The sequence below is a fragment of the Elgaria multicarinata genome, chromosome 3, assembly GCF_023053635.1.
Source record: "Elgaria multicarinata webbii isolate HBS135686 ecotype San Diego chromosome 3, rElgMul1.1.pri, whole genome shotgun sequence".
NCBI classification, from domain to species: Eukaryota; Metazoa; Chordata; class Lepidosauria; order Squamata; family Anguidae; genus Elgaria; species Elgaria multicarinata.
Genome location: NC_086173.1, coordinates 105,216,303 through 105,229,454, shown reverse-complemented (window position 1 = coordinate 105,229,454; position 13,152 = coordinate 105,216,303). Strand labels below are relative to the sequence as shown.

General features: G+C 41.5%; 1 protein-coding gene across 1 annotated transcript in view; it reads right to left on the bottom strand.

Moving 5' to 3' along the window:
• STAB1 (stabilin 1) overlaps positions 1–13,152 on the bottom strand; it is a 124,645-nt gene that overhangs the window by 99,035 nt on the left and 12,458 nt on the right. The window contains exons 5-10 of the mRNA XM_063121597.1: positions 10,104–10,173; positions 9,828–9,923; positions 7,306–7,422; positions 5,272–5,468; positions 4,576–4,730; positions 2,539–2,666 (exon numbers count right to left, since the gene is read on the bottom strand). Coding sequence (XP_062977667.1) covers positions 2,539–2,666; positions 4,576–4,730; positions 5,272–5,468; positions 7,306–7,422; positions 9,828–9,923; positions 10,104–10,173 — 763 coding nt within the window. The remainder of the gene's footprint in view (positions 1–2,538; positions 2,667–4,575; positions 4,731–5,271; positions 5,469–7,305; positions 7,423–9,827; positions 9,924–10,103; positions 10,174–13,152) is intronic.

Here is a 13,152-nt window from a genome sequence, read left to right as displayed (position 1 = left end):
TTCCCCTGCGCTCTTTTCCTGATTCAAAATTTATTTATGTTATTTTAGACATTTAGGGTGCAATCCTTTACAGATGGCCATAAGCCTCCAAACTTGGAGGCTTACGGCCATCCAATGAAGAGCAAGAGGAGTGGCAGAGGTGATCTTCTCCTCTATGATCCCCCTGCTCTGCACTTTGGCTAGACTGTTTTCTTCGCTCCACTAGCTGAGACTGTGCGGAGCAGGAAGGAAGGAGGCTGGGGAGATCTGAGGGTACATTGTAAGCCGGCCTCCCCAGTCCCTTCCTGCCAACCAGCACACTCTCTTTCCCTCAAGGCAATCAAACACAGTTCTCTCCAGACATGGGGGAGGGAACAGAGAGCTCAAATTCCTAGCTCCGAGTTCGGAGTAATGTCTCCAACCTCAGATCCAAGAATCGGAACTATCCTATGGCCCTCCAGATTCTGTCTAGGGGGCATAGGATTGCTTCCTTAGACATTTCTTTTTCTCTAAAGCATCCAAGGCACCATACAGAATAAAAACTGAAAAAACTATAAAGCATAACGATGATAAATCAACAAATATTAAAATAGGAAAACAAATGCATTGCCCCAACCAGCTGCTATCCCCACCACCACCACACACACACTGTATGGAATATTTTGGCATGTGGTGGTAGAGGTGAGGAATTAAATTGGGGAAATATGTTTGGGGAAAGGATTAAAAGTAGGGCTGTGCAAGCATCAGCTTTGGCTTTCCAAAGCTGAGGCGGCCATTTTCTGACTGAACTGCCATTTTAACCCAAATTCCCAGGACCCTACAGCAGGGAAAGAGCTTACTGCTCTCAGCATGCAGTGCCTTAGAGGGATGGACTTAGCAGGGCACAGGAATGGTGGGCACTTGTGGCATTGCAGCCACCATGCCCACATGTTCCAGGTGAGGCCATAAATGCCTACCATTCTGGTACCCTGGTAAGTCCATCCCCTCCTAAGCAGTGCATGCTGGGAGCTGTAGGCTCTTTCCCCAGGTCCAGGGGTTGTGGCCTAAAATTGCAGTTCAGTTATGAAATGGCCGCTTCGTCTTTGGAAATCCGAAGCTGAAGCTGAGGCTTGCACAGCCCTAATTAAAAGCCTTCTTCAAAACTCTGTGGTCCAGATCCAGTTCAGGGATCCCAGAAGAGGGTGCAGGGTAAGCTTTAAGGTTGCCCCATGCTTGCTGCACTTTGGGAGCAGAGCTTTGCTGTGGACGGAGAAGCCAAACTAAACTGATCATGAATGTGAGTTAGGTGAATGTGGGCTTTTGTACATGATACTTTTAATCCACCACTTTACCAAAACTTTTGCTTCCAGCTTCTTTGTGGGATTAAGATCAGCTTCTTTACAGATTTTTTTTCTGCGTTTTTTCTTTCTCTGTGTTTCTATATGTTCCATTACACAACCACTAGATGGCACTGTGGTATAGCAGAATTGTGGAAATACATCATGGTTTCTTGCTGCCATTTATAAGACTTTCCTCATTTTAAAAAAATGGCTATGTTTGCAAAGAATGCGAGAGGCCCTGGAGGATGATGGCTTTGGGTAAAGCACCAGCAAACTACCATGAGTGAGGAATCACAAGCACACAATAAAAAACTTGTGTAAAAAGGCTCTGAGAGAGAGTTGCAGTTGAGAGTGAAAAGGCTAAGCCCTGCATAATGTGCTAGGTTTTCAGTATAAAGAAAATAAAGATTTCTTCTATTTGTATATAATAGCCAAAATAACACCATTCATATACAATATAAAAGTCTCAGGATGCAATGAAGGGTGGACCCGTGGCCACAGAATACTGGCTGACTGCTAAAGGAGGAAAAATGGAAGTCCAGTGGGGAGGGGAATGCAATGGACTATCTTGGAAGAAGGCATAGCTGGCAGGCTGGAGCAATGAATGAGAACATTTTACACTGCTACATTTTGTTGCGGGTTCCATTTGTAATTAAACACTCATGAATGGAATATATTTTCAATACAGTTGCGATCTCTTTTGAATTTAATTTTAATATTGGACCACCTTGAACTCCCCACCTTAAAAATACTCTCAGGATCCCCGGACATTTGTGACTGAGGAGAAGGAAGAAAGATGGATATTAAGAGATCTGGCCATGGATCTCCTGGGTCAAATCTAATTTAAGTAAGCATAACAGTGGATAATTTCACCCATTCACCTGAGCACATTCCTTTTTTCTTTCCTAAGTCAGCAATATTTGCTGCAAACTGAGGGTTTGGGCTAATTTTCTCCAAACGATTACACTGCCATTAATTATGCTTCAGATCTTCCATCAAAAACAGTCTACTTCAGTTAATAGGGCTGCCACACATGATGAGCACAAGCAACTCTGAGGTAGCAGTTTATCATAATTTGGCCCACCTTCCTGACAGTCATCAACACAACAGCCCTGGTGCCCCATTATTGCTGTCGACAATAATGGTGAGAGAAATCTGAAATGTCTGGAATATTTTAATTGTGTTCTGGAATACCCTTGGCTTTGGCTGCCCATATTAAACATATTCTGAAGACAGTTACCAAATAATTTTTGTCCGATCCTCAATTGCCCACCAAATCTTGATTGTACACGGAGCTGAGTGATCTCACGCGCGATGGTTGAGTAGCAGCGTCTGCCATCCCCAATCTCTCCATCTTGGCAGACACAACTGACCGATAGAAGAATGAGAATGGTTTTTGAAAACTGTTTGCTCAGTTACCAAGTCTGGTTAATAACATAACATGTTCATTCTTTTAAAATATTTCTTCCCAGACTTTCAGTCTTAAATTCACACAGTAGTCATTTAAAATATACAACAATAAAACAAAACCCAATACAATTAAACAAAACTAGCAGCAGTGGTTACGTTTTACAGAGACAGCAGCAGTAAAAATCAAAAGCACTCTAGGAATGAAGAGCATCTCTACGTTAAGGGAAATTGCGTTGTTTACCGGGGGCGTTTGTGCTTCCAGGTTCTTTGGCATGATTGTTATGGGCTGCATTACACAGGAGGAGTGGGGTAACAAGGGGTTTGAATTGAATACTTCCCCTCCGTTCGGTTCCATTGAGTTATATCCAACCATCCCGTTCTTTGTTGGGGGCGTGTGTGTCTAAGGGCGGTCTCGCTAACAAAAGAGGAACGTGGGGCAGTTTTCCGCTCAACCGTGAAGGGGGAGGGAGAGCGGTCTCATTTAACTCTATGTTCTTAATCCTGAGTAGGCATTTTCACCTTAAAAGAAATGTGGAAAATGCAACCTCCTTGCCCACAGCTCCCTCATGTTTAAAGATAAAGAGATCAAAATTGGCACAGTGATAGCTCTTAAGGAGGGCTTTCAGCATCCCAAGTTTGAATCAGATTAGTTCATCCCTTGATTTTTTAGGAATTTTTAAATTTCCCCCTCTTAAACCCTTTTCCTCATAGTCCACCAGTGCGAAGGATCGCTTTTCCTTTCCTTTGATCGTGCGAAGCTGCGCATATCCAAGTTCATAAACTACAGATCTGCTCCCTTAATCAAGAGTAAATCCCATTGATTTCAACTGTATTTACATCCAAGTTATACTAAAATCAGATGCATGCTTACCTTTGAGTAAACTCCATTGAACAGAGAGAGATTTACTTATGAGTAAACAGAAGTAAGACCTCTAAAGTAAGCATAGGGTTGCAGAGCGCTTCTTTCCAGTTTGCTGTTTTAGACTTTTAAAAAAGCTCCTGAGTGACCACACTATTAAAAGTCAGTTCTATATGTGTTTACATGTGTTGGTTATGCATAGCTTTGCATGATCAAAGGAAAGGAAAAGTGATCCGTTGCACTAGTGGACTATGAGGAAAAGGGTTTAAGAGGGGAAAATACACTAACCCATGCTGCCCCACCTTGAACATGAGGTTGGATGACAACTCCCACAATTCCCAGCCAACATTGACCAACACATCTAGACAGCACTAAGTTGGGAAAGGCTGGCCTTAGCTGCCTTATGCCACTCTGGTGTCCAAAATAGATGTGATGTGCATGAGGATCTGTGTTGATGAACTTCCAGGCAGCTATGTGGGGCTGCTAATTTGATCAGGAAAACAGTGCAGGAAGAGGTCATGGAACACTTCCTTCCCACACCACTTCCCTGAACTAAATTCCTCCTTACCAATTAGCCATGAGCTCTGTGGGATATGGTGCTGGGGAAGGAAATGCAAGCATAGATGCTGCGTTATGATCATGGCTCTCCTGCATCCTTGCCATCTAGGTGAAGCTTCATAGAAGAAAGGGATAAAAACAAAAACAAAGTAGCAAGAGGTACAGCAGCAGCCTTCCCCAATCTGATGTTTCCCCAGATGTGTTGCATTGCAATTCCCAACATCCCCAGCCAGCATGGCCATCAGACTGCAGGATGGGAGTTGTAGGCCAACACATCTGGATGGGGAAGGCTGTGGTACAGTTACACTTGGGATGAGAGTGTAGATTTCAGGAAAGATCAAATGTACATAGGAGCAGTGTGGAACCCAAATCAGTTCTGGCAATCAAAATGAGTACAGAATAGTCTCTACCCCATATATTTAATTTATTATACATTTCTAAGAAACTTACATGCCATTCCCATCGTTGTCCACTTTACACATTGAAGATCTGTCACACATGTTCACAGTACAGCTACTTGTGATGGATGAGCAACCCATTCTGTCGTCCATTCGCATTCTAGCAACAGAACGGAAATTCATTCCTGGCTTACATCTGCACGATGACTATGGAAAGAGAAAGCAGAGTAGTAATTCTGTGTCCATGTGATAGCATTTAAGGAGCTTTTGCATGCGGGGGGGGGGGGGCTCCTTCAATGGTGGCTACTAGGAGGAGGGCTTTCTCCGCTGTGGCACCCCGGCTGTGGAATGAGCTCCCCAGAGTGGTGCCTACACTGTACTCCTTTTGTCGCCACCTGAAGACCTTTTTATTCTCTCAGTATTTTAACACTTAATTTTAACTTAAATTTAAATTTTACTGTTCTAATTCTGTATTTTAATCTTATATCAATTTCTGCTGTGTGGTTTTATCCTGGTTGTGCTTTTTATACTGTATTTTGTATTTGTGTTTTTAGACTGTTGGTTGTTTTATTATGGTTTTAATTTTTGTGAACTGCCCAGAGAGCTTCAGCTATTGGGCGGTATAAAAATGAAATAAATAAATAAATAAACGACACTTTATATATCTGCGGGGTTTCAGTGCATGCTAGGCTACAGCAGATGACAAAAACAGTGGGACAGTTATAAAGTTAAATCCAATGTCGCTTACCTTTCCTGGACTTAGGAACGAACAGGTGGTGGAATTTTCAGGGCAGCCTCCATTATTATTGAGACATGGATTTATGGGTTGGCATATCCGGCCATCTCCTTGGTACCCCTCTGCACAAATACACTCATACTTGATCTGCCCAAGAGCCTTGCAATCAGCAAATGCAGAGCACGGGAAGGAGCTGCAGGGATCCTGAGCTGCAAAGGAAGTTTTTAAAAGGAGCACTCGGGGGATCTGTAAGCTAGTCCCATAATTCCAACAGAGTTGCACAGTAGGACTGTAGTCAACCAATGGAAGAGGCTGAATGGACGCTGTTAAGTTTTGATGCAATTCAGTGGCCGTAACTGAAAGCTAATGATTAACGGCAGCTTCTCCTGCATCAGAGGAAGAGGAACCTCATCCAAGCCACTGCCAACTACAGCAGCTTTCCTAACCTGGTGCTCTCCAGATGCTTGGACTACAATTCCCAGAATCCTTGAGCATTGGCCATGCTGTCTGGGGCTGATAGGATTTGTAGTCCAGAACATCTGGATGGGTATAGATCAGGGAGGGCTAAAGAAGGCCAAGGGCTTAGAACTACAGCCATCGATTAGGCTAAAGCTCCCCACACTGATCCACTTGGTCGCTTCAAGATCCTTTAATCAAATCTGGCCTTTGCAGACCTTTTGGATATACAGGGTGCAATGAGGGGGTCATGTCGGCATCATCATTTTTGAGCTGTCCTGGGCAACCATGATGCTACTGCTTTTTGAAGGCCTCACGACACACTCCAAATGTTAATGAAATTACTTTTATTTGGGCACTAGGCCCATACATGTAAAAGAACAGACAAGTCCAGTCCCAGGCTGCAGTATGTCTCACAAGAGATAGTTAGTGGGTCACTAATAAATTCTGGAATTTTTCTCATAAGCCCAATCATATTAGGAGGGAGGATGAGAAGAGAACATTCTGGAACTCGGAAATTAGGTTGTTTTTATATGTTTTCAGTAGTTTTTCTTTTTCTTGTTTCCCTCTTTTTCCTTTTTTTGAGGGTGGGCATTTTCTGCTTCTAAATTATACATCTAAATTATATACTTATAAAATCTATAAATAAGAATTAAACTTCCAGTATTTCTGGGTGATACTGATTCTCTGGATCCTTATTAGTCTGGAGTCAGGACTGGTTTTGGATCAGAAACTACCTTGGCTGCCAAGATGAAAGACTTACCTACAACATGCTATGCACAGAAGGCATATAACCCTACTGGTTCTCTTAGACTTTGTATGGATGGCTTTGTATGCCATCCATCACAGAAACCTTCTGGATTACATGACATGGCTGGACATTTGAGAGAGCACATGACTTTCAACATCTACATGGATGTGCTAGGAGAGCCTGACCAGAAGTTTGTGGATGATATCCAAATCTATTTCTCCTTTTCAACACAGTCAGGTGAGGCTGCAAAACATCTAAACAAGTGCCTGGGCTCAATCATGGATTGGATGTGGGTGAATAAGAAAAAGCACAATCAAGACAAGAGGGGGATGTTAACAAAAGTCTGATGGAAGTAAGGTTTGATGGCTTCTTTGATCTAAATCAGCTTCCCCTTATCTGGTCCCCCAACAGATGTGTTTGAGTACAATTCCCATCAATCTCAACCAGCATGGCCACTATGGCTGAGGATTAAGGATGTAGATCCACACTTCTGGAGGGCAGCAGGTTGGGGAAGGAAGGCTGTTCTAGATGGATCACCTTCCCCTTGAAAGGTCAGGCGCACAGTGTGAGAGTACTGTTCAAGTGGGCTTTGCACAGGTAGCATCCAAGGCAAGAGGGCTTTTTATCAATGTTACCTGGTTTCCTGGCTATGGACAAGTCCTAGGGAAGGAACGACTGTTGTGGGGTTGGGGTATTGAAAAACCAGACGGGAGGTGATATATAGTAGAGCATCCTTGACGAGAGCACACCTACTATACAAGGATGTTGCAAGATTTACCCTAAAAAGATGCACATGGATGGCTTTGAACGTTACACAAATGTTATGCATTTCCTCTTACCTTGACAGTCCGCCCCCAATTTCTTGAACCCTGGCATACATTCACAACTTGCCTGCCCATACTTCATCACACAAAGGGAGTTGGCTCCACAGAGTACACCTCCGCAGCTGGACAGTTCTGAAATCATAACACAGAGAGGTTTTTTTATGATTAACAAAATACAAGCGACTTTCAGACTGACATGAACACTTACTTAAAAGTAAGCCTCAGTGGGTCTTACTCACTGACTATACAGGGCTTAGTATGGTCAGCAGATTCACATGCTTTCTTGGCTGCATCAAAAATGTTGTTGAAAACAGCATCATTGAGCATTTCTTGCAACTGCCTCCCAACAGAGTCAATGCGTTTCAATGCTACTTCGATATCCGGATTCTTCTGCTGCAGCAGTGGTGTATAATTTCAGTAAGAAAGGGAAAAGAAAGACTACTGATCTGACTGAGCAATTCAATAGCTTTGGTTTTTAGATGAAAACATTTCTCACAAGGGGAAGATGCCCTGATTAATTTGAGTGTAGAAATAATAATAATAATAATAATAATAATAATAATAATAGTTACCCGCCTCTCCCTCTGGATCGAGGCGGGGCACAACACAAATGCAAACATCATACAACTAATTAAAACAATTAAAACCAGTACATCACTAAAAGCAGCACATCATTAAAAGGCAAATTTAAAATTCAACTGGGTAGGCCTGCCGGAAGAGATCAGTCTTTACGGCTTTCTTAAATTCTGGAAGTCTATTAAGTTGATGAATCTCTCCCAGCAAGCCATTCCACAAACTAGGAGCGGCAGAAGAAAAGGCCCTCTGGGTAATAGTTGTCAGCCTTGTTTTTGTTGGCTGGAGTAAATTCTTCCCAGAGGACGAATTGTCCAGTCCATTGTTGAACCAACAGGCTTTTTTAAAAAAACTGCCTTTATAAATCTGAGCAACATGCCCCTTCTTAAAAATATGTAGAACTTTTCATATAAGTAAAAATATTCCTTTATCTCAGGAATAGCCGCAATTGCATGTAGAATCAGGAATATCTGGGTAGATTCCACTGCAGCACTGCCCCAAAATAATAGCATCTATAACTTTAAGGAGAAAAACAAAGGCAACATTGGTTTTCTAAGAATTCTGTAATAAATCTAAGTATTTGTTTGTAAAAAAAAAAATCTGGGGTGGAGGAGAGAAAATGGGGGGGGCAGGGCTATGGGCCTGGCCGAAGTCAAGGGTAGGCATAGTTGGTCACCTCCTATTGGCCCACACCCCAGCAAGGCCCACTGACAAGAACTTCCTGGACTTTCTCTTCCCCACTGCAACCTGCCTCTTGATTTACCCAGACAACAGTGGTGGAGATAAGGAGGAGCAGTATAGATGAATGCCTACCAGCTCGCTGCCTGCCAAGCAAACAGCAATGATGAAGAAGAGGATGAGGAGCCACAGCAGCTGGTGACAATGGTGGGGAGAAGGTAGACTCCCTGAAGGAGGGGTTCCATTGGGGGTCTTCTGCCGAATGGCCCTCAAAATCCTAGAACTGGCACTGCCTCTCATAAGGAAATTCAAAGGTAAATCAGCTCCATTGAAATTCATTTGCCTATTTTTGTCTTCCCATGGTTAGCAGAGGCAACACCGGCCGGGGAATGCCAGGCGTGGACCTCATCCTTCCCCCACTATCTGAAAGCTCTTTAGATGAGTTAACTTTGGATCCTGATATGTTTTAGTTAGTTAGTATTTATGATGACTTTATTTTAAAGCAACTATTTCTGAACTTCTCTCTGTTTGGTTCTTTAGTAAAGATACAGAATTAGGAACCAGAGTTGATTTGGTTCACTTGCCCAGATTGAGGGTTGGCTTTACCCACCTGCTGGACTACTTGGCAAAACATGTGAATCTGATTTTTAAGGAGCTCAGGAAAAGGGGCCTACACTTCTCGATAAAAATAAGCCTGCACTCTCACATCAGATTTTTTTAATATGCATGAATGGTGATGGTAGTACCTCTGAGAAATATAGACACAGGGGACTTCTCTACATAAAGCTGCTTCCAGAGACTTTGTGGGATTATTATTGGCACAATGCATGTTCCTCACCCATCCACCCCCGCCCCTGGCCACTTTTTGGGCCATTTGCTTGTTGGGCAAGTTCCATATATTCCATTTATACAGCCAGTAGATGACACAGTGATATTGTGAGGTCCAGAAATATTACTGTGTTTTGGGGAAGTTAAAAAATGATGGAATAAAGTTTTAAAACAACAGGAGAGGCACCAGAGATTGATGATGTTGTGAAAAGGACCCGCAAACATCTGTGAGTGACCGACCACAAATGCATGGTAAAAGCCTCATGTGAAGAAGGTCAGGGTGTCTTGCAGATTGATCAACCTCGCAGGGTTAAAAGTGCAAACACACCCATTTGTCACACCAACATTCTTTACAATTCCGGTCCAGGATTATTGCAGCCCTGTTGCTGGGACACATCCCTTGAAATCAGCATGTTTGTGGAATCTTGCGAAAACAGAATTGTAAAAAGTATACCTACCTTGGTCACACTTTGGGCCAGTGTAGCCGGCGTAGCATATACAGCTTCCATCACCTGAAGGACCATGGTTGCAGATTCCATGCTGACACTCACAGACTATGCGAGAGAAAACAAAACAAAATCCACACACTTGGCATGGTCCTAGCAAAGTGTATTGCAATCTTCACCTGCTCCCATTGACTTTCACAGTCTACTCCTATAGTTGAGAATTTGTCACTCAGTACAGTTAAAGGATTGAACTTCAAAAAAAATAATTCCTTTGCTTGAGAAGCTTACCATATTGACAATCAGGGCCAAAATGAGTCTCATCCTGGCAATCTTGACATGCGTAACCGCCATACTTCTCCTAAATGAATCAGAAAGAGCAATTTCTCACAACAGCACTTCTGTGACCCTTTACAATGTGATCGGCCTCACTTGCCATGCAAATGTGATGAGTAAACATAATCTTGGTTTGACTGTATAACACCAAATATAAATGAGAGACTCTATCCACACACATCGTCAGTCACCTTATTGCACCCTTGGTGGTGCCAAAATTGTGGCATATAGTTGTTGCTGTTTTTCAAAGGAAGTAGGTCTTTCTTTGCAACAAACGATTGACTATAAGTAGGGATAGGGAGGACTGCTTTCCTCAATCATCAAGATAACATTAAATCAGGCATAAATATAATTTGACATGATTAAATTATGTCAAATGTCATCTATTTTTGTGAACCGCCCAGAGAGCTTCAGCTATTGGGCGGTATAAAAATGCAATAAATAAATAAAATAAATAAGTAAATAAATAAATCTATACCAAACTACATACATAGTAATTATTCGACATAACCATGACAATATGCTGAGATTTGCACCTAAGCACACAACCCTATGCACGTGTAGACAGAATCTTATTGATATATTCTTATTCTGTTGAGCATTTACTCTTTCTACATAATTTGTACTGTATTTGGATGCTAACTAGAAGTTAATCACACATCATATAAATTGTATTTTTTATTTTAAAACTTGCATTTATTTTGGCCTCTCTGTATATGAATGCTAAGACAATGTATGTTTTAAACTTTTTATTATCCAATGTATGTTTTAAACTTTGTAAGGCTGCCTTGAGGCCCAGCATTGGGCAAAAGGTGGGACACTAATAATAATAATAATAATAATAATAATAATAATAATAATACGACGACACTGATCAAGTTCATTTATTTATACAGCACAGTAATTCTCCAGGAGGAAGGACTATTAATTATTGGATAGAGCAGTGATTTTCCTTGCAATGGGAATTAAATGCACATTACTTGATTTTTAGAGTCACACAATATTCTTAATTTGAGAACTGAACAGTTTCCAGAGCTTAATAGGCAAAAGACATAGACCAGGTGTACAAGAAGCCCACTTCCCCTGTGGGCTCACTAAATTGTTCTGGACAGATACAATATGGCTTCTTCTGAGCCAGGGGCTACATCCCAATCCCATTAGGACAACTTGTTGTCTTTATGGCCTCAACTATCAAGCCATTATAATAACATAGTACATGATATATTCAGCCCTATTTAAACCACTTGATCTCACATCCTCATGGTTCCTGTTTAACTCAGTGGGCAGTATCCTATTTGACAATAGCCAATAGCATTTGCTGGTGCGACAGGGTCCCTTGGAAAAAAAACATTGCACCAGCAAATGCTATTAGCATTGCGCTAGAGGTCCCTTACAATAGTGCGATGTAATTTACGTTAGTGCTAGTGTTGGATAGGATAGTGCCCAGTGTGTTTGATCCTGGGTCATGTGTTTGATAGAGGGCCAAGGATTTAACCATAAACAGGTTGTAAGTGTAGTTTTTGCTTTAACGTGTTTGCATTAAATTCTGATTTCATTTTAAACTAAGACATTTTTAAACACACACACACACAAATTTTTAAAATGAACTATGTTTATCCATCTTGAGGAAATTCTTTTATGAATGGGCTAGTGTCACCAAGGCTCCACGCTCTTTGTTGTTGTTATGATGTTGAGAACTGCCTTGAGCAACTTTGGAAAGGCAGGATGAAAATGTTTTAAATAAATAAACAATTAAAATGAGCATTGTAAGGGTGGGAGGCAAAAGGGAAGTCTTGCCTATGAAACAAGGTTTTTTTCCTAAAGCAAAAAAAAAAAAAAAAAAAGACAACTCATGCTCCTCTAAAAGGAAGTACATTTTTGTTCCCTCACAAATAAGAGATGATTCATATGATCCATTTCATGCTTGTTTTCAGATTTAACCTTTCCAATCTGAGCTGATTCTTTGCAAGTGCATGCCTTCCACCAAGGTCATTCTGGAATTTTTTGCTCACAGTTTGCTTGATCAGACAACAAGTTTATAAAGTATAGAAATTCAAACTGTGCTGGGAAGGGGGGAAGTCAGTCTGATGTGAAGAGAACCTTAAATGTGAGCCATGTTCAGCTGTCACCCTTTGGCCTGCAAGACAGATGGCAAATATGTGTGTCTGTCATGTGAAGATGAAGCAGCAAAACTTTTCAAATAATGTTGAGAGATGCCGTGCAATGAAGATGGAGGCCAGGATATTGATTGGGATGTCTGGTGTTGAAGGAATTGCACTGGCTGGGTGTTAGATATTGAGCCAAATTCAGGGTTGTGTTGGTAGCATACAAAGCTCTAAACACCTTGGGACCATTTCCCTGGCAAATCGCCTTCCCCAATATTGACCCGTTTGACCAATAGGATCAGTGGAGGAAGCCTTGCCAGTTGTACTGCAAACTGCAGATTGCTATTGGGGGAGCAACCAGACTTTCTTCATGGTGGTATCCATTTGGTAGAATAGCCTCCTCCCTGGTATGCAGGAGGTGACAACTGTGGCATGTCTTAGGTGCCAGTTAAAGGCCTACCTTTCCACCCAGGCCTTCCCTGACTGATTGTGCCGCCCAGTTTGTTGGTTGTTAGTTCTCTCACTGCCCAGAGAGCCTCGGCTATTGGGCAGTATAAAAATAAATAAATAAATGTTTTAAATAATTGAGGTTTTGTTTATTTTAAATGTTTTTAACTGAAATATTTTGTATTTTCTATGCTTAAATGTTTTGATTAAGGACAAATTCCATTTAATTTTTTTTTAGGTTGTACTCTGCTTTGAGATGTCTTTTAGATATAGTTGAGCAGTCTATTTAAATAAAGTAAATCATTTTTTTAAAAAAAAAATCTATCAGAGCTGGTTAGGTAGTGTGCTAAGAAAAATAGGAGAGTGAAAAGAAGGACCTACCAGTGAAAGAACCAGGCTTAGTATATGCATTACCTCAGCCAAAGGAAAAGTTTTCTTTAGATGAATAACAG